Consider the following 19,628-nt stretch of genomic DNA (forward strand, 5'->3'; position numbering starts at 1 on the left):
GGTGAGGTAGGAAGGGATATCATGCATTGAGTTGGAGGGATTGGAACCTTGGCTCACACAAGGTTCCACCTCCTGCCACCTCCCGCCTCCCTGGGACGGGTTCTGTCTGCCCTACCCTCCCTGCCCCTGCTCTGTGATCACTGCCACCCTCCAGCTTCCGGAGGGCCTGGGTGCACCTGGGACAATCAGGGCCATGCGCTTGTGCCTCATGGCATCTCCGGGTGGGGCATGGCAGTGGGCAGCTGCGCACTAGAAGGGGAGCCCAGCAATCCGATCTCTGGTTGCGGGACAGGGTCTGTAGGTACCTGTGAAGGTCTGGGCTCTCAAGCGCCCAAGATGTTTGTCTTTGGGAACATGACATTGAACAGCAGGAGGGGTGGAGAAAGATGGCAGAAGAAAGGAAAAATGCAATTCTGTTTTAGTACCTTTAATGGCACTCTTTCCTGCCTTTTGAACCCGGTCCCCCTATTTACATTTTGCACCAAGCCTCACAAATTAGGTAGCCAGCCCTGCCCCTTGACCCCACCCCTTCCCAAATTGTGTGTCCCAGAGGCAGTGGGTCTGAGACAGGCTGGGAATACCACTGGCCTCAGAGCCTGCCTTGGCCCAGGGGACAGGAAAACATAGTAAATTGGGCCCCAGGGTTGTCTGAGGCCCAGGCATGACCTCCACGGCCGGAGAGCTGCCTCCATGTTGACCCCTGCGTCCACCTCTCTGGGGAACCAGATTCTAAATCACTTTGCAGTGACCTCCGTGAACAGGAGCAGGGAAGAGTAAGTGGAGGCCCCACATTCACACCTCCCTCTGCTCTCTGGTCTTGGGCCAGGTGGGGGTCAGCGCCCGGGATCCAGGCAGGCCTGAGCAAGAGGAAGCTCCCCACCCTTGGGTACCACTCCCTCCCAAGATGCTAGTTCTTCTGGTCTGGCCAGCTGGGGTTCCTCCCTGAAACTCTCCCACGCGGCTGGGGCCTACAGGGCCTCCTGCTCCTGAACGCACAATAGTTACAGTATTATTACCCTGCCTCATTCTATGTCTCAGGAGATAGGGGTTTTCAGAGCCTTTTGGCAAAGGAAGCAGCTGAAGTTCAGAGAGGGAGTCCCAGTTGCTCAAGGTTACACAGCAAGAGGATGGTGCAGGCAGAATTCAGTTTTCAGGTTGTCTGATGCCAGAGTTGATACTTTGCCCACTGCCTCATTCCACCATGAAAGACACTCCTTCCTTTATTATAAAACAGACATCTCAGAGCCTCAGAGAGGTGAAGACACTTTCTCAGGGTCACACAGCAAACCATAAGTGGGGCTGGGATTTCAAGGCTGAGAGGCAGGGGCCCATGCTGGATGACTTCAGAAGTAGTCATTCACTTTCTCTCTGTGAGCCTCAGCATGATCCCAAGTGACCCCACCTATATGACTGAGGCGCTAGTCATTATTGGGAATGGGGGTGCTGAACAGGGTCTGGGGAACAGGTAATATTTTTATGAACACAGCCGCTCGTTTTCCCAGCAGAGATAAATCATCTATGAGCCGGGAGAAACAAAGGAAGGTGAGAGATGTAACTTATATAATGATGTAATATAGTATATAATATAAATAATACATTATATAAATACTATAACATAACAGAATAATACACCATAACATAGCAGTCACTTATATTGGCCTGGATATGGGGACGCTGAGTCATTTTGCGGTTTGCACAATGTTCTTGTTTGTTTCTGAATTCAGACACGGTAATGCAGCGGTCTTGAGTGTCTCACTCCCCCAGGCCACAGTGTGGCCCCGTCTGTGTTAGGGTGTAACAGAACACCATGGCCTCGCTGTGGGTGCCTGGCCAGCTCCCTGCTGTCCGGGGATGGTTTTCTTCCTTACCTGGAAGACTGTCCAGCATCCTCACTGGTCTCCTGCATTTCTCTCTCCTTCCAGAATCTTGTCCTGCTTTACACGGAGGCCACAGTGACATTTCTTCTTTCGCCCCACCCCTACTTCCTTTTTTAATAATGTACACTTAGTGAAATATGTAAGTATACAGCTGGGTAATTCTTTTTTTTTTTTTTAAGTTTATTTATTTATTTTGAGAGAAAGAGAGCACGATCAGGGGAGGGGCAGAGAGAGAGAGAGAGAGAGAGAGAGAATCCCTATCTGCATTGTCAGCCCCGCCACGGGGCTCGAACTCACGAACTGTGAGATCATGACCTCAGCCAAAATCAATAGTAGGATGCTTAACGGACTGAGCCACCAAGGCACCTCTATAGCTGGATAATTCTTCACATATTTGTACACACATGTAACTATTGCCTCTGTGAAGACAGTGGGGGCTCATCACTATTGCCCCTTTGGGACAAGGTAACCCCTGTTCTAGAACCTCATGTAAATGGAGTTCACTGTATGTTTTATTTGGGTAAGTCTTCTTCTTCTTCTTTTTCTTCTTCTTCTTCTTCTTTTTAAGTTTTTTTTTTTTTTTGTTTTGTTTTTTTTTGTTTTTTTAAGTATCCTCTACACCCAACATGGGGCTGGAACTCACAACCCCAAGATCAAGAGTTGCATGCTGCACCCACTGAGCCAGCCAGGTGCCCCTGCATAAGGTTTCTTGAGCTCCACATGAAGTTTTTGAGATTCATCCACGCGGCTGCAGATGCCAATAGTTGGCTTGTTCTCACTGCTGTGTAATATTCCATGGGGTGAGTGAACCACTCATTCTTTTTCTGCTCTCTTCTTTGTGGATATTCGCATTAATTCCCAGATTTTGATCATATTAAAAAGCAAGTCTGATTGTGTCCTTCCCTGCTGCTGATTTAGACCCTCTCAAAGCTCATCCACCTTTCTCAGAATTAATTCAAATCTCTTCACTGGGCCTGTGATGTCCTGATCCGTCTAGCCCCTGCCTGGCTCTTCGGCCTCCATTTCCACCTTCCTCGTCTTTGTTTCCTGAGCTCCAGGCACACAATGGTCCAGGCTACTCCTACCCCTAGATCTTTGCACTGCCCCCCTCTGCTTTGTAATCTGCTCTGCCCCCCGGGGTCTTCGAGAGCACAACTTGAATGACATCCTCAGGGAAGCTTCACTGACCAACCAGCCCCCACTTCCAGACTCCATACCTCCTTGGAGCTACCTACACTTCTTCCTTCATTGTTCCAGTTGTATACAACAATTTGTGTGATTACTTAATATCTGTCCCCTCCCCCCCCCCCCCCATCAGACAGTGAGCTCTGTGAGGACAGGCACCGGTTCTGTCTTAACCTCCAACAGTAGTCCCGATCAAAGCTGGCACATGGTAAGTACTCATTGAATATAGCAAGGGCCCCGTGTTGAGTAGACCCTTTCCCCATTCTGAGCCTCCGTACTTTCCCCTCTACCCCCCAAACACACAGACTTTCTCCGGGGAGCTGCCGGGGAACCTTGACTCCCACCCTTTCCCTCCTTGGCAGCTGCTGGGTGACGCACCCAGGGGCGGGTGCTCCGCCCCACAGCGGACGCTGATTTAGCCCGGTTGGGCAAGGCCAGGGTTGCCTGGGGGGAGGTTACTCATCCCGGGCTCAGGTAAGAGGGCCCAGGTTGGGAGGCGGCACACCCAGGGGGGACGCCGAGGGAGCAGGACCTAGCCATGGACCCTGCCAGGAAAGCAGGCGCCCAGGCAGTGATCTGGACCACGGGCTGGCTGCTGCTGTTGTCGCTGCTGCTTGGAGAAGGTGGGTCTGCTGCGGGAGGGGATGGAGGAGGTCGAGTAGGGGCTCTAGGAAGGAGGTCTCTCCTACAGGGAGATCTGTGGGGACGATCTCCCATTCTGAGCAGAGGGGGCCTGTGGGAAAGATCGTCTGTCCGGGTCGAGGGGGCTGTGAGAGAGGTCCCCCAATCTGGCCAGAGGGGACTGTGGGAAGGGTCCCCCGCCCCGGTCCGAAGGAGCAGTGGGAAAGGATCCCTCACTGAGCTAACTGGACTGCGGGAAAAGTTCTCCCATCCTGAGCGGAGAACGGGGCGGCGGGGGGGGGGGGGGGGAGGGAAGATGTCCCTCCCATCCATAGCAAGGATCCCCCCATCTTGGGCAGAAGGGGCTGTGGGGAGGATGCTCCCACTGTAGGCATAGGCGGCTGGAAGGAGAGCGGCACCAGATTTGTGGCGAGATTTTTACTCCTGTCCCGGAAAATGGTGGGCAATAGCATTGTCACGTCCCGGGGACAGAGGGCGTGGGAAAGACTATTTCTCCTTTCGGGGACGAGGCTTCAGTAGGAATCGCTTAGTTCTGCTCGGCCCTGCGCCCCCAGGAGCGCGGGCCCTGGAGTGCTACAGCTGCGTGCAGAAAGCAGATGACGGATGCTCTCCGCAGAAGACCAAGACCGTGAAGTGCGCGCCGGGCGTGGACGTCTGCACCGAGGCCGTGGGGGCGGTGGAGACCAGTGAGTGGGGCCCTCGGGTCCATTCGTACCCCTTCGAAGCTCCTCTAGCCAGGCCCCGCCTCCTTTTGCCCCGCCCCTTCTTTTGAATTTGTCCGCACCCATTCAACGCCCTCCAGGACTCCCTTTCATCCTGGCTGGGGCCCTTTAACACCACTACCGTTAGGGCTTAGATGGGTGAGGGGCTGCCGAGTAACTGGCTGGGGTGAACTGGGAGATCCGGGATCGGGGACTTGGTCCCCTTCGAGGGCACACCCTATACATTTCTGCTCCACCCCTGAGACCTCCCTACCCACTCTGTCCCTGCCAGAATCCTCTATCCAGGTAGGTCCGCGGTGATGCAGACCTTTCTAGGGCTCTCCTCCTAGGTTCCCTAGACTGAGGTTCCGCCCCGCTGGCCCACCCCCGGGGAAAGCCCGCCCTTCTCTGAGGCTACAGTTCCCGGAGACCCCACCTCGGTCTGACCCGGTGCCCTTTCTGTCAGTCTCCCAGTTCCTTCATAGGATGCTTTCTGCCGTTCCGCCCCTCTGCCGCCGAGCCCCGTCCTAGCTCCACTCTTGGCCCTCCTCCTCGATTTTGTCCAGAGTCTGTCAGCCTGTCTGTTCCCTCGGACTCAGCTCTTTGAGGTTCTGCCCCTCCGTCTGTCGTCCTTCCCCCGGCGATCGGCTTTCTGAGGCCCCTGCCCTTCGACTCTGGCCTGGCTACAGTCTGGCCGTGGCGGGGGGAGGGGGGAGGAGGAGGAGTCCACTCGAGGCCCCGCCCCCCGCCTCCGCTCACCCCGCCCCTTCCTCTCCGCAGTCCACGGGCAGTTCTCGGTGGCAGTGCGGGGCTGCGGGTCCGGACTCCCGGGCAAGAATGACCGCGGACTGGATCTTCACGGGCTTCTGGCCTTTATGCAGCTGCAGCAATGCGCCAAGGACCGCTGCAACGCCAAACTCAACCTCACGTCGCGAGCGCTCAACCCCGCAGGTCGGTGGAGGCGGGCCCTAGGCCCGAGGGCGGAGCCACACCGCGGCTGAGCCACTGGGGTGATCCCCAGCTGGAGGCGGGAGAACTCCGCACGGGCGGGGGGCGGGGCCACGCGGCGGCGGGCGGGGCCTCGTCGCTGTAGGCAACGTAGCGGGGACGCTAAGCGCGGGGCCCGGCGCTGGGGCCCGGCTAGAGGCTGAGCTCGGTGTACTAGGCTGGAGGGACTTTGGGCGAAGCCGTGCTGCCTGAACCTTCTCGACCCCTTCCTTTCGTCGCGCTCCCCTCGCAGGCAATGAGAGTGCGTACCCGTCCAACGGTGCCGAGTGTTACAGCTGCGTGGGGCTGAGCCACGAGGCGTGCCGGGGCACGGCTCCACCTGTCGTGAGCTGCTACAACGCCAGTGAGCGCGTCTACAAGGGCTGTTTCGACGGTAACGTCACCCTGACGGCAGGTGAGCGAGCCGGGAGGAGGGGGCCTACAGGAGTTGTAGTGGCCTCTCTGGCCTCATGGGCGGTGGGTAGTCCCTTTACCCAGAGGGACCCATCTCCAGCGCATTCTGGAAAATTGTAGGCCAAAGTTCTCGTCTCACCCTAGAGCGTCGTGAGAAATGCAGGCCTATCCCCAACGTAGCGTGGGGCTACGGTTGCTTTTGTCCTAGAGGTTTTTTGGGGAAATACATTTCCATAGAGGTCTGCCTGGTGCAGAGTGGGACGACGTGCTTTGGGAAATGGAAGCCTCCAAGCTTCTAGAATCCGGGGAGTCTTGTTGTGACTCCTCAAAACTCAAGGGGTCAGGGTCCCCACCCAGCCACCTAGGAGAGAGGCCACCTCCTGGCCTCTGTCTCAGGGAACCCTGGGAGACGTCCTTCAAACGCCTCTTCTGCCAGGTGTATTATGGGAGATGTAGTTCTGATTCTTAACACTAAATTTTGGCAGGTGCAGGAGAGAGGGAGATGGGAAATACGATGAGAGGGATGTTTGTTTCACTGTTTGGTCTCATGAGAGGTGTATCTCTGTCCAAACTTTCCAGACTTTCTTCCAAGGCATTGTGGGACTTGTAGTTCGTCCTACACACCTTTCCTCTCCAAAATGGGAAACGTGGTCCACCAAGTGCCAAAGACAGTGGGACAGTGTTTCTCAAAGGGGCGCTTTTTGGATTAATGGATGTAGAGCCCCCCGTCCCCTGTTTTGGGGGTTCTTGCCCTGGTCTTGCCTTTAAGTTTCCTTCTGGCTCTGCAACCCTCCAACCACCGACCTCCCTGTGTCTCCCTCCTGCAGCAAATGTGACTGTATCCTTGCCTGTGCGGGGTTGTGTCCAGGACGAGTTCTGCACGCGGGATGCGGTGACAGGCCCAGGGTTCACACTCAGTGGCTCCTGCTGCCAGGGGTCCCGCTGTAACTCGGACCTCCACAACAAGACCTTTTTCTCCCCTCGGATCCCACCCCTTGTCCTGCTGCCCCCTCCTAAGCCCACCACTCAGGCCCCAACCACCTCTGTCACAACCTCTACTCCAGCCCCAACCACTCTTGTCTCTGCCACTAAACCCACCACGGCCAGCCAGACTTCCCCACGGGAAGTACATCCTGAGACCTCTCAGAAAGAGGAATCTGGCTTGGCTGGAGGTGCCGCTGGCCACCAGGACCGCAGGAATATGGGACAGCACCCTACAGGAGGGGGGGCCCATAATAAAGGCTCTTCAACTTCCTCGGCTGGGTTGGCAGCTCTAGTGTTGGCCTTGGCTGCTGGCACCCTACCATGAATTTTGCCATCTAGAAACTTCCGTCTTGCCTTATTCCCCAGCCCTGGGTACCCTCTCTTCCCATGACTTCCCTTTCTCCTCACTGGACTGGGCTGGCCCAGCCCCTCTTCTTCCAATCTCCGCCCCCCACTATCCCCAGCTTCTGCTGCACTGGTTTGCGGCTTTGGGAAATAAATTTACCGTTGTATATATATCCTGCCAGGGTGTTGTAGCTTCTGGAAGGCAACAGGTGTATCTCCCTCTTCTTTGTCTCTCCCTGGTCTCCTCATGGTGTCTCTGGGCAGAGAAAAGTCAGGGTTGTTACAGGGAAGATGGGAGAAACACTGATAAGCTTTCTATTCACCTTCTTATAGCCAGTCCGGAATTTGGGGGGGGGGGGGGTGCGGAGCAGGATAATGGTTCCCTCCTCTGCTGGCTGGTGTCCCTGCTCCCCGTCCCCTCTCTGTGGGAATCGGTTCAGCATCTGACTTCCTTATTAGACTGTGAGCTCCTCAAGGGCAGGGACCGCGCCTCAGGCCTCCATGTGGTCAGTTTCTGGCACATGAAGGTCTCAATAAAAGTGTAATTCCTTTGTATAAGCGTTTCGAAGGACTCATTTCTTACACTGACCTCTTAGTGTCGCCTCTTAGCCGAGCTAGGGCGGGAGTGTCGAGACCGTTGGCAGAGAAGCTGAGATCTGGAGCCACAGCCCAGGGGGGCGGTTGGGGTTGGAACTCCTGTGCTCTCCTGGGGTTTCGCCAGCTTGTGGGCGATCCCACCACTGGTGAAGGGGATGCCAGGTGAAAGCGTTAGGCAGTGAAAGCGTTAGGCAGTGGCGAGGGTGCCTGGGGCTTTTAGCAAGGTTTGGGCTCAGAGGGGAACTCTGCTTAATGGGTTGTCCCCCACTGCCAGGCCCCACCCACCTTGTCATCTGTTTGGTTTCCCAAGGATTGTGTGGTGGGCTTAGCCACCGCCTCGCACCTGTCCAGAGGTCTCACGGGTGCCGCTGTCAGTCTGTGTTCGTCTAAGCTCCACCTCCGTCTCCTCCAATCAGGTGAAGGTGTAGGGGCCCCAGGGAGGAAAAGCCTGGCTTCAGCCTGAGGCCCCGGCAGGCTGTGCAACTGCTTGATGGAAGGGGGACCAGATGTGGGCAGGAGCGAGATAGTAACAGTGATATTTCCGACATCACTATTAATGGGGAGTAGTAGTATGACAAAACGATAATAAATAATGATTACAGGGACAAAATAGAAAATTAATAAGAGCACGAGCAACAGCAATAATAACTAGTTATGGAATGTTAATCATTTGCTTTTTTTAAAAGATTTTTAACGATTGTTTTATTTATTTTTGAGAGACAGAGCATGAGCGGGGGAGGGACAGGGAGAGAGGGAGACCCAGAATCCGAAGCAGGCTCCAGGCTCCGAGCTGACCGCACAGAGCCCGATGCGGGGCTCGAACCCATAAACCGTGAGATCATGACCCGACCTGAGCCGAAGTCGGACGCTTAACAGACGGAGCCACCCAGGCGCCCCAATTTTTTAAAAAGTCTTACCACGTGCCAGGCCTGTACCAAGGATGTTTGCGTCCACAGTCTTATTTTCCATTTAGATTCTCAGAAGGGATGGCTGGGGAGACCAAAGCTCACAATTGGTAAAGTGATTTAGCACCACAGCAGACCATCCATGTATCCGGTACTGTGTTCAGTGCTGTACTTGCATTAACACACTTAATTTGTACAACCATTCTGTGAGGTAAGTATTAATCATCTGCATTTTACAAGATGAACAGACGAGACCCAGAGAGGTTGAGACACTTGCCCCAGGTCACCCAGCTAAAAGTCACTGGAATCCAGATTTGCACCCAAGAGGCGTGGTTTGGCCTTACTGAGCGTGACCAAGATAGCTGTGACTTTTCCCTCAGCTTGACTAAACTTTAGATAGTCTTTTCTCTGTTTTTATTTTATTGAAAAGTTTTTTTTTTTTTAATGTTTATTATTTTTGAGACAGAGAGAGACAGAGCATGAATGGGGGAGGGTCAGAGAGAGGAAGACACAGAATCCGAAGCAGCCTCCAGGCTCCGAGCTGTCAGCACAGAGCCTGACACTGGGCTCGAACTCACGGACTGTGAGATCATGACCTGAGCCGAAGTTAGATGCTCGACCAACTGAGCCACCCAGGCACCCCTACTTCTCTCTGTTTTTAAACCGCTGACCTCCCTCTCACCCAGGCTCTTCCCGAATCCAGATGGCCTAACCACAGGGGTCCCAGACCTCGCTTTTCTTAGAGCATTGACTTTAGAAAACTTGTTATTATAAATTCTTGCTCCGTCCCTTTGAGAGATATGTAAATATCTTTAAAAGCTTAAAAGCCGCTTGCCAGTTTTACAATCCAGGAAATGTCGGTCTCAGGGGACCTGGGAACCATCTCTTTGGAATGTAAACATCTAAGGAGATTGCCCCCCTATCTCCCAGTTTCCCTAAGGGGGTGAGAGCCTAACTTCTGTGGGCACCTTTTTCCCAGTTGTAAAACTACCTCCTGTCACAGAGACACAAGCACATTTCCTTTTCCTTTGGGGAAAGCCAGTTAGCAAACGCAGGTGATCTAAGATCTCCCCTTAACTCCAGCTCTTAAAAACCCACCTTCTCTTTGTTTCGGTTGAGTTCAGACTGAGCGCTGGCTTCTTTTCCCTCCTGCAGTATCCTCCCCCCTCCCCCCCCTCTCTTTCTCTCTCTCTCTCCCTCTGCCCCTCTCCTCAGCTCAAGTGCTCTCTCTGTCTAAAAATTAAAAAAAGAAAAGAAAAGAAAAGGAAAGAAACCCCGGAAGCACCACTTTAACCAAATGATCAGAGTTAACATCACTAATAATGGGACGGACACACAGCTTGGACCTCCTGATACGATACCCGAGAAAGGACAGGCCTCACTTTTGTGCTATTGGGCAAAACGTGCCCAGCCTGAATCTAACCGTGGGGAGGCATCAGACGAGCCCAAACGGAGGAACATTTGACGAAGTGGCTGACCTCTGCTCCTCAAAAATATCCCTGGCAGGAAACAAAGAATGACAGAGGCCCTGTTGTACATGCAAGGGGGATAAAGAGGCCTGACAACAGAGTGCGTGTATGAGTCAGGATTTTCTTTTGCTACAAGAGACATTATTTAAGCAATTGAAAAGAATCTCAAGGAAGTCCACAAATTAGATCATTTATGTTCCGTGTTAATTGCCTGATTTAGATAGATACACTATGCGGGGCGCCAGGGTGGCTCAGTCGGTTAAGCGGCCGACTTCGGCTCAGGTCACGATCTCGCGGTCCGTGAGTTCGAGCCCCGCGTCGGGCTCTGTGCTGACAGCTCGGAGCCTGGAGCCTGTTTCGGATTCTGTGTCTCCCTCTCTCTGACCCTCCCCCATTCGTGCTCTTTCTCTCTCTGTCTCAAAAATAAATAAACGTTAAAAAAAAAAAAAAAACTAGATAGATACACTATGCTTATGTAGGAGGAATGTCCTTGTTTTTAGGAAATCCACATCAACCTGTATTTAGAGGTCAAGGGGCAACATGTCTACCACTTACTGTCAGGCTGTTCAGGAAAAAAAATATTTATACAGAGATAGTGAAAGTGATAACATAAATGCGGTAAAATGCTAACTCAGGGTAATGTGGTTGAAGGGTAGGTGGAAATTCTTTGTTGCATTGTTATAGTTTTTCCTGTAAGTCTGAAATTATGTCAAACACCTAAAAAAATTAAGAGGGAACCATAGTACCCCACTAAAGCAAATAATAATAATGTACCTGCCTCAGAGAGTTGTGAGGATTAAAATAAGTTCATATATATAAACGGCTAGGACAGTACCTGGCATCTAGAAGGTGCTGGATCCGTGTTATTATTTCTTTAAACAAATTTTTTTTTAACGTTTATTTACTTTTGAGAGACAGAGAGAGACAGCACGAGCAGGGGAGGGGCAGAGAGAGAGGGAGACACAGAATCCGAAGCAGGCTCCAGGCTCTGAGCTGTCAGCACAGACCCTGACGCGGGGCTCGAGCCCACAAACTACGAGATCACGACCTGAGCCGAAGTCAGACGCTTAACCAACTGAGCCACCCAGGCACCCCTATTATTTATTTTATCTTTATGTCTCTGGAACATTACAGAAAGTAGATGTTTGCCAGGTAAATGCTTGCTCCTTAAGGCATCCATTGTTTCTATGTGCCGGGCACTGAGGTAAGCATTTTATAGGCACCACTGAATGCCCTGCGTGGTCTTGTAGAATAGAGCTAGCATTGGTTTTTCAACTTTTATTATAAAAAAAAAATCTCACCCAGACCAGTTGGAAAGATCATGCAATGCACATTCCTTTGCGCTTCACTTAGATTCAGTAACTTCTTTTTTTTTTTTTTTTAATTTTTATTTTAATGTTTATTTATTTTTGAGACAGGGAGAGACAGAGCATGAATGGGGGAGGGGCAGAGAGAGAGGGAGACACAGAATCGGAAGCAGGCTCCAGGCTCTGAGCCATCAGCCCAGAGCCTGACGCGGGGCTCGAACTCACGAACCGTGAGATCGTGACCTGAGCTGACGTCGGACGCTCAACCGACTGAGCCACCCAGGCGCCCCTAGATTCAGTAACTTCTAACATTTTTTTCAGGCCCACTTAATGATGCTGCATTTTATAGATGCAAACACTGAGGTGCAAACAAGATTAAGTCACTTCCTGAAGGTTTTCCTGAGCTGGGATTTGGACCCAGGGGAATCTGACCCCAGAGGGTGCCCCCCAGATATGTTCGACATTGCGGGACACAAATAGGGAGGCCCTGCCCTAACCTTCTACAGCTCCCTGTTTAGCACAGCACCATTCAGTATGGTGGCCACTAGCCACGGGCAGTGTATGCTTTTAAGTCTAAATTCATTAAAGTTAAATACAATTTAAAATTCAGTTCCTCAGGGCGCCTGGGTGGCTCAGGCAGTTGAGTGTCTGACTCTTGATTTTGGCTCAGGTCATGATCATAGGGTCGTGAGGTCAAGTCCCGCTTCAGGTTCCACACTGAACCTGGAATGTGCTTGAGATTCTTTCTCTCTCTCCCTCTGCCCCTGTCCCCGACTCTCACGTGCACTCTCTCTTTCAAATAAAATAAAATAAAATAATAATTAGGGGTGCCTGGGTGGCTCAGTCAGTTAAGCATCCGACTTCAGCTCAGGTCATGATCTCGTGGATTGTGAGTTCGAGCCCCGCCGTATGGATGGCACAGATATCAAAATTCTCATTATTAGCACACTGGACTCCAGTGGAAAAGACCTGTGATTTCAACCCACGTGACAGTGGGCAGGGAGCATCGGTTAGAGAATATGGCAGCACCAGACTGGGGGGAAACCTAACCAGCTGGACATTTCCTCCCCTCACTCTTCACTCTATTTTTAAACCTTCCATCTGCCCTCATATGCCTGTTACTCTTTCCTAGTTTCCACCCTACCTCTGACCTATCATTAGCATGAATTCAGTCATTAGCACGCTGTAATCCTTTCTTTTTTAAATGTGTATTTATTTTTGAGAGAGAGAGAGAGAGCAGGGGAGGAGCAGAGAGAGAGGGAGACACAGAATCCGAAGCAGGCTCCAGGCTCTGAGCCGTCAGCACAGAGCCTGATGTGGGGCTCGAACTCACAAACCGCGAGGTCATGACCTGAGCCGAAGTTGGACGCTTAACCGCCTGAGCCCCCTCCCCAGGGGGCCCCAAGTGTGTTCTGTGCCAATGGTCTTGACTGAACTTTCCCAGCCTTCCCGTGGGCTGAGTCAGAATTGCTTTTGTGGCGGAATCCGTGTCTCTCCTGGGCTTGCTTTAGATTAGGTAAATCTATTCATGGGAAGAAGCAGGATGTGGAGTTTGAGGTGGGACCGATCCAAGCTCATATTCTCTGTTTATTACCTGTGTGAATTTGGGCAGTGACTTCACTTCTGTGAGCCACCTGTCATATCTGTAAAACGGCCGTGATCACGCGTGCTTCCTAGGGGTAGCGTGAGAATGATGATTAGGTCTGTAAACAGCCCTGGCTAGAGAGAGCGATTAGTTATCGGTCGCTGCTGAAACTCTGTTTCTGTTTTCTCCACTTGGAGTTCTTCAAGGAAATAGGTACCTTGTGTGACACAGAATGCCAAATGCCAGAGCAAGATCCGGGGTTTCAGTGCAATGGATTAGAAATCTCCCAGGAGTGGGGGCGGGGGGGGGGGGGGGGCGCCTGAGTGGCTCAGTCGGTCGAGCGTCCGACTTCGGCTCAGGTCATGATCTCATGGTGTCATGGGTCCGAGCCCCGAATCGGGTCTCTGCTGTCAGCGTGGAGCCCGCTTCAGATCCTCTGTCCCCCCCTCTCTCTGCGCCTCCCCCCCCAAAATAAAGAAACATTAAAAAAAAAAAAAGAAAAGAAATCTACAAAGTGAGCGTTCATAGGTACCATCAGGTGTCATGACCATGGTTTGAAACCCACTGGGGGTTTGTGAGCCAGTGGGCATTGTCCCCTGACTTAACTCGTTTATGTGACAAATCTGACAGTGTTACCCCAGTGCAAACACGATGGAATGTGGTTGTTAACCCCCCAGCCTGATAGAATGTCCTCTTGCATTTGTCATTTCATCAAATTTGTCATTTAGTTAATCTGGAATGCTCCATCCCCCTGCCCCCCTTTAGAAAGAATAATTGTTGAGCCCTTGAAAAGTAATCTCTAAAAAAAAAAAAAAAAAGACAAGAAAAGTAATTTCTAGATTCCACCCTAATAGAACTTCCTGTGGTGACAGAGATGTCCTGGAGTCTGTGATGTGCAGCCCAGTGGCTGTGAGTGCATGTTGAAAAGCAGTGAGAGGCGCCTGGCTGGCTCAGTCAGTGGAGTGTGCAACTCTTGACCTCGGGGTGGTGAGTTTGAGCCCCACGTTAAGTGTAGAGATTACTTAAAAAAAAAAAACAAACGTGTTTTTATTTGAGAGAGAGAGAGCAGGAGTGGAGAAGAGTGGCAGAGGGAGAGAGAATCCCAAGCAGGCTCCATGCCCAGCGGGGAGCTCAACGCGGGGCTCCATCCCGTGACCCTGGGAGTATGCCCTGAGCCCAAATCAAGAGTGGGTTGCTTAACCGATTGAGTCACCTAGGTGCCCTGGGTATAGAGATTATTTTAATTTTTTTTGGTGTTTATTTATTTTTGAGAGAGACAGAGACAGAATGCGAGTGGGTTGGGGCAGAGAGAGAGGGAGACACAGAATCCGAAGTGGACTCCAGGCTCTGAGCTGTCAGCACAGAGCCCGACGCGGGGCTCGAACTCACGAGCTGCGCGATCATGACCTGAGCAGAAGTCGGACGCTCAACCGACTGAGTCACCCAGGCGCCCCGTATAGAGATTACTTTAAAAAATAAAATAAAATCTTTAAAAAGAAAAGCGGGGCGCCTGGGTGGCTCAGTCAGTTAAGTGTCCAACTTTGACTCAGGTCCTGATCTCACCGTTCATGAGTTTGAGCTCTGTGCTGACAGCTCGGTACCTGGGGCCTGCTTCCAATTCTGTGTCTCCCTCCCTGCCCCTCTCCTGTTCATGCTCTGTCTCTCTCAAAAATAAATAAACATTTTTTTTAAAAAAATTGTAAAAAAAGAAAGAAAAGCAGTGAGCGTGAGACACCAAAGTTTTAATTTTATTTTTTTTATTAAAAAAAAATTTTTTTTTTTTTAACGTTTATTTATTTTTGAGACAGAGAGAGACAGAGCATGAACGGGGGAGGGTCAGAGAGAGGGAGACACAGAATCTGAAATAGGCTCCAGGCTCCGAGCTGTCAGCACAGAGCCCGACGCGGGGCTTGAACTCACGGACCGCGAGATCATGACCCGAGCCGAAGTCGGCCGCCCAACCGACTGAGCCACCCAGGTGCCCCCAAAGTTTTAATTTTAATTAATTAGAATTACATAGCCACATATGGCTAGTGGCTACTGTATTGGATGGCAAAGCTCTAGACTGACCTCCTGAGTATTGGTGAAACTTCTCATAATTGGGTTCGATGAACAAATAGAGGTTCCTGAGCTGGGATTTAACAGGGACATCCTGTCTCCCTGACTCTGCCAGACTGTTCCTGGGGACTAGTCTATGCTTTTCAAAATCAGCACGGCTCTGGGCTGGCCATTTAGTTGCTCTGAAACTCAGTTACACAGTCTGTCAAGTGGGGGATGACGTCCCTTCTGCAGGGTATTGTGAAGTCAGGCTAAAATTCTAAGCCGACCCCACCTTTTCCTAGTAATGTGAGCTTGGGCAAGTTACTTAACCTTTCGGCAGCCTTAGTTTCACTGCGTTGGGAATAAGACTGTCCTGAGGAGTAAGCAGTAGCTACAAAGTACTTACAACAGTGCCCGGGGCCTGAAGCAACCTATATACGTGTATGTCCTTATTAGAATGTCCTTGCAAAAAGACTGGACAAAAATTGTAGGTCATGAAGTCAACTTAGTCTCCACCAGTGTTTTGGGGGTTTGTTTCCTCACTGGTTTCTCTTGGAATTATTTTCCTGTGTTATGTTAATAATTTATAAAAAACAACAACAACAACAACCCATATTTGATATTATCTTTCGAAGCAAGGATATGTTTCATTTTGTGACATTTTTATTTCAGTGTTGCAAATGTGTTCCACAGTAGTCTTGATGTCGGATCTATTTCTGACTCCCAGTGTGCTCAAACAAGTTTTAAAAGCACTGCTGTAATATTTTTTTTCAGTGGCAAGATCTCAAAATTACAGAAAAGTTGCAATTGTGCGGTACAAAGAAATGATCTTTCCTAAACTGTCCAAGAGTGAGTTGCCGGTGTTATGCCCCCATCACCCCTGGATAGGTTGTTCAATGTGTGTTTCCTACGAACCCTGTCCTTCTCCTGTATAACCAAACTAGAGCCTCAAAAATGAAAAGTGTTAGCATCATTAAATTACTGCCACTCAATTTTTATACTCCAGTTTTTGCTGGCTATCCCAATAATGGCTTCTGTGGCAAAGATTCTGATCTAGACCCTTGTATTTCCATTTCCCTGTCGTGACTCTCTTTAAAAAAAAATTTTTTTTTAAGTTTATTTTGAGAGAGAGAGAGAGAGAGACCATGGAGGGGGGTCAGAAAGAGAGGGAGAGAGAGAATCCCAAGCAGGTTCCATGCTGTCAGCACAGAGCCCGACGTGGGGCTCGATCTCATGAACCATGAAATCATGACCTGAGCTGAAACCAAGAATCGGATGCTCAACCAACTGAGCCACCCAGGCGCCCCTCCTCCCTTGTCGTGGTCTGTATCTTCCTTTAGTCTGGAAACATTCTGCATTCTTTCCTTGACCTTCATGACTCTCGTGAACAACATTACAGGCCAGTTTGGGGGTTGGGTGTCCATGAATGTGTGTTCGCCTGGTATCTTCCCACAACCAGAGCCCGGTTAAGCGTCTTTGGCAGGAGTGACACAGAAGCGATGTGGGGTCTTCTTATACCCCTATCGGGACTTGTGCTTTGCTACTTCAGGAAGGTGGTGTCTTCCAGGCCTCCCCACTGTAAAGTTACTCTTTCTCCCTTGGTAATTCATGTGTGCTCTAGGGAGATATTTTCGGCCTATGCAAATATCCCATTCCTCATGCAAACTTTTGATTTATTCATTTAGTCCCCTCAAAATAGACTCAGCATCAACGGATTCCAATGTATTATAACCATTGTTTACTTTGATGTTCAAAGTATCCCCACTTGGACCAGAGGGAGCCCCTGGGAGCTGACTTTTGTGTCCTTTTGGCCTGACCCCCTCATTCTTGGAGCATTTCTTTGCTTCCTGGTACAACAAGATGTGCTTTCCCACCCGGCCCAGTCCCAGAAGTAGCCTTCACCCCAAGAAGCCTTGCTATATTTTGCTGGAGACTGAGATTCAGAAACCTGGATTTGGCTGCTACATGGGGTTGTTGCCATGGGCTCTTGCTGCACCCAGGCTCTCTCAGTGGACAGAGGTAGGGAATATATACTCATACACCTACATATATACATGCACCCAGACTTACGTCTGTGTTTATTTCTGCATCTGTTTTTACACATCGAAAGCCATGAGCGTCCCCTGCTCTCTCCAATCCCAACCCCACACTGCACAGTCCATTCTCCTTTTCTCTGTTTGCATAATTGTAGCTCATGTCTCCATCAGTGAGAAATCTTTTTCTTAAATTTTATTTATTTTGAGAAAGAGAGAGAGAGAGAGAATCCCCAAACAGGCTCCGCACTGTAAGCGCAGAGCCTGATGTGGGGCTTGAACTCACGAACCGTGAGATCACGACCCGAGCCAAAATCCAGAGTCGGATGCTTCACCGACTGAGTCACCCAGGCACCCCTCCATCAGTGAGAAATCTTAATACGTTTGCTTATTTGCTTGATCCCCCTGAATGTAGCTAATCTCTTGTGGTTGCCATCTGCCCGCGCCACCAGCCCCTGGGACGTACGCCCTGCTGATCCCACTTGTCTCTGACACCCAATTCTGAACCCTGTGCCCCCTTGCTCTGATCTCTCTTCCAGACCTGCTTGCTTGGGTGCAGGAAGGGAAGGGAAAGGAAGAGATTAAAGTATTTAAAATAGAATAGATGGTTGTTTTTGCTCTTTGATTTCTACTTCTAAGCTCCTAGCTCTGCTTTTCTTTCCTCTTTCTGGTGAAAAAAGGCCAGATTCTGCCTAACTTAAGCCTTCTTAAAAACGTCTTCAGTCCAGTGCTCACCAAAACAGAGGTTTGAGCGAGAAGAAGAGGGAGGAGAAGGAAGAAGAACATGAGCAGAAGAATCTAGCTCAGATGAAAAGCAACAGAGGGTCGCCTGGTGGCTCAGTCGGTTAAAAGGCCGACTTCGGCTCAGGTCACGATCTCGCGGTTCGTGGGTTCAAGCCCCGTGTCGGGCTCTGTGCTGACAGCTCAGAGCCTGGAACCTGCTTCGATTTCTGTGTCTTCCTTTCTCTCTGCCCCTTCCCCTACTCATGCTCTGTGTCTCTCTCTCAAAAATAAATAAACATTAAAAAAATTTTTTTTAATTAAAAAAAAAAAAAAAAAAGCAACAGAGGCAAAAATGGCGTCATCTCATCCCTGCATTTTCCCCAAGGTCTTTGAGGCCCATGTTTGTGCTTGAGAAATGGATTTCGCCATCAGGCAGGTCTTGCTGGAGACAAGGCAGGTGTGACAGGGGACAGGGTGGGAGGCTCTGAAGGGACTGGCCCTTCTGGTTTCTCTCCTTCCCAGGTTTGTGTTTTTAATGAAGGGCTTATTTAATTTTAATTACATAAGCAGTACGTGGATACCTTCTCCGTGTGAAACATTTAAACAACACAGAGAGAGCCAAAGGCCCTTTTGAGAGACCGGCAGTCAACCAGCAGCGGAGGGGAGAATTTGGAGCGTAGCAAGCAAACGTTGTTCAAAATGACAAATGCACATCCCTTTGACTTGGCCGTCTTCCTCCAGGGAATCTGTTTTACAGGTGTGGCCTCGTGGCTGGCGGCTGGCTGAAGGTCTGCCCAAGTGACAATGATTCTAGCTCGGCTTGTAATGGCAGAAAACTAGGGATAGCCTCAATGTTTATTAACAGCGCGCCTGTTGGGGCGCCGGGGTGGCTCAGTTGGTTAAGCGTCCAGCTCTGGATTTCGGCTCAGTTCATGATCTCGAGGTTCGTGAGTTCGAGGCCCACGTCGAGCTCTGTGCTGACAGCTCAGAGCCTGGAGCCTGTTTCTCTGCCCCTCCACCCCCCTCTCAAAAATATATACACATTAAAAAAAAGAGGAGACTCATGTCTACGGGCATTAAAAAAACGCACATCTAGATGTATTAATCTGGAGAGATCGTGAAGATAATATCGCTCAGTGACAAATAAGGAAGATGCCGAGTAGGGTTCCACTTCTGTGTAAAAGCGATGATCCAGGCGTGAATGTTTATATAGCCTAAAATATTTCAGGAGATACCCCCAAGACAGTGAGTACCCTTGCCTCCGGAAAGGGAAAATTGGGTGGCCGTGGGATTCATCCTTCCTGATGCATCCTTTCCGTTCTTCCTGTGTGATCTTGGACGGGTGGTGGGGCTTTTCTGAGCCTCAGTTTCCCCGTTTGGAAAGGGACGGTCATTAAAATGAGAGACCCGGGCTCTGCTGGGGAGTTGTACACCAGGTGGGCCAATGAAGAGACAGGCCTTCCCACCCTGACCCTCCTGGATCTGGGCCTTCGTGGGGACTCCCTCCAACTTTCCGCTTCATCCCCCACGGTCCGTGGCACCGCAGCCCGTGGTCTGCAGCCAGATGCACAGGGGATTTTCCTAAATCCTGGGCAGTCTGGGGCAAGTGAGGGGGCAGGTGATCCAGTCCTTCCCCACGGCTCTTCATCCCACCCACTCCCCCACGCTTGGGTCCAGTGCAGTTTCTTCCGGTTTCTCCAGGATCATCCTCTTCCTCTGCGGGGCCCTCCGGTGAGCGTGGGTGGGGGGTGCTTCCGGGGCTCTCGCTCACCCAGCCTGTGTACCAGCCCATCTGGGCTCCACATACAAGGAGCTCCATTGCCTGGGTCCACAG

The 19,628-nt window shown here is 50.9% G+C and overlaps 1 protein-coding gene across 1 annotated transcript; it reads left to right on the top strand.

The window, feature by feature from the left end:
- Positions 1-2,525: 2,525 nt before the first annotated feature.
- Positions 2,526-7,687, top strand: LYPD3 (LY6/PLAUR domain containing 3). The gene is made up of 6 exons (XM_042918501.1): positions 2,526-2,677; positions 3,196-3,685; positions 4,259-4,390; positions 5,186-5,356; positions 5,646-5,807; positions 6,634-7,687. The coding sequence occupies exons 2-6, from the start codon at positions 3,601-3,603 to the stop codon at positions 7,113-7,115; spliced, it is 1,032 nt and encodes a 343-aa protein (XP_042774435.1). The 5' UTR covers positions 2,526-2,677; positions 3,196-3,600; the 3' UTR covers positions 7,116-7,687.
- The last annotated feature ends 11,941 nt before the right edge of the window (positions 7,688-19,628 follow it).

The sequence above is a fragment of the Panthera leo genome, chromosome E2 (assembly GCF_018350215.1).
Source record: "Panthera leo isolate Ple1 chromosome E2, P.leo_Ple1_pat1.1, whole genome shotgun sequence".
Lineage (NCBI taxonomy): Eukaryota > Metazoa > Chordata > Mammalia > Carnivora > Felidae > Panthera > Panthera leo.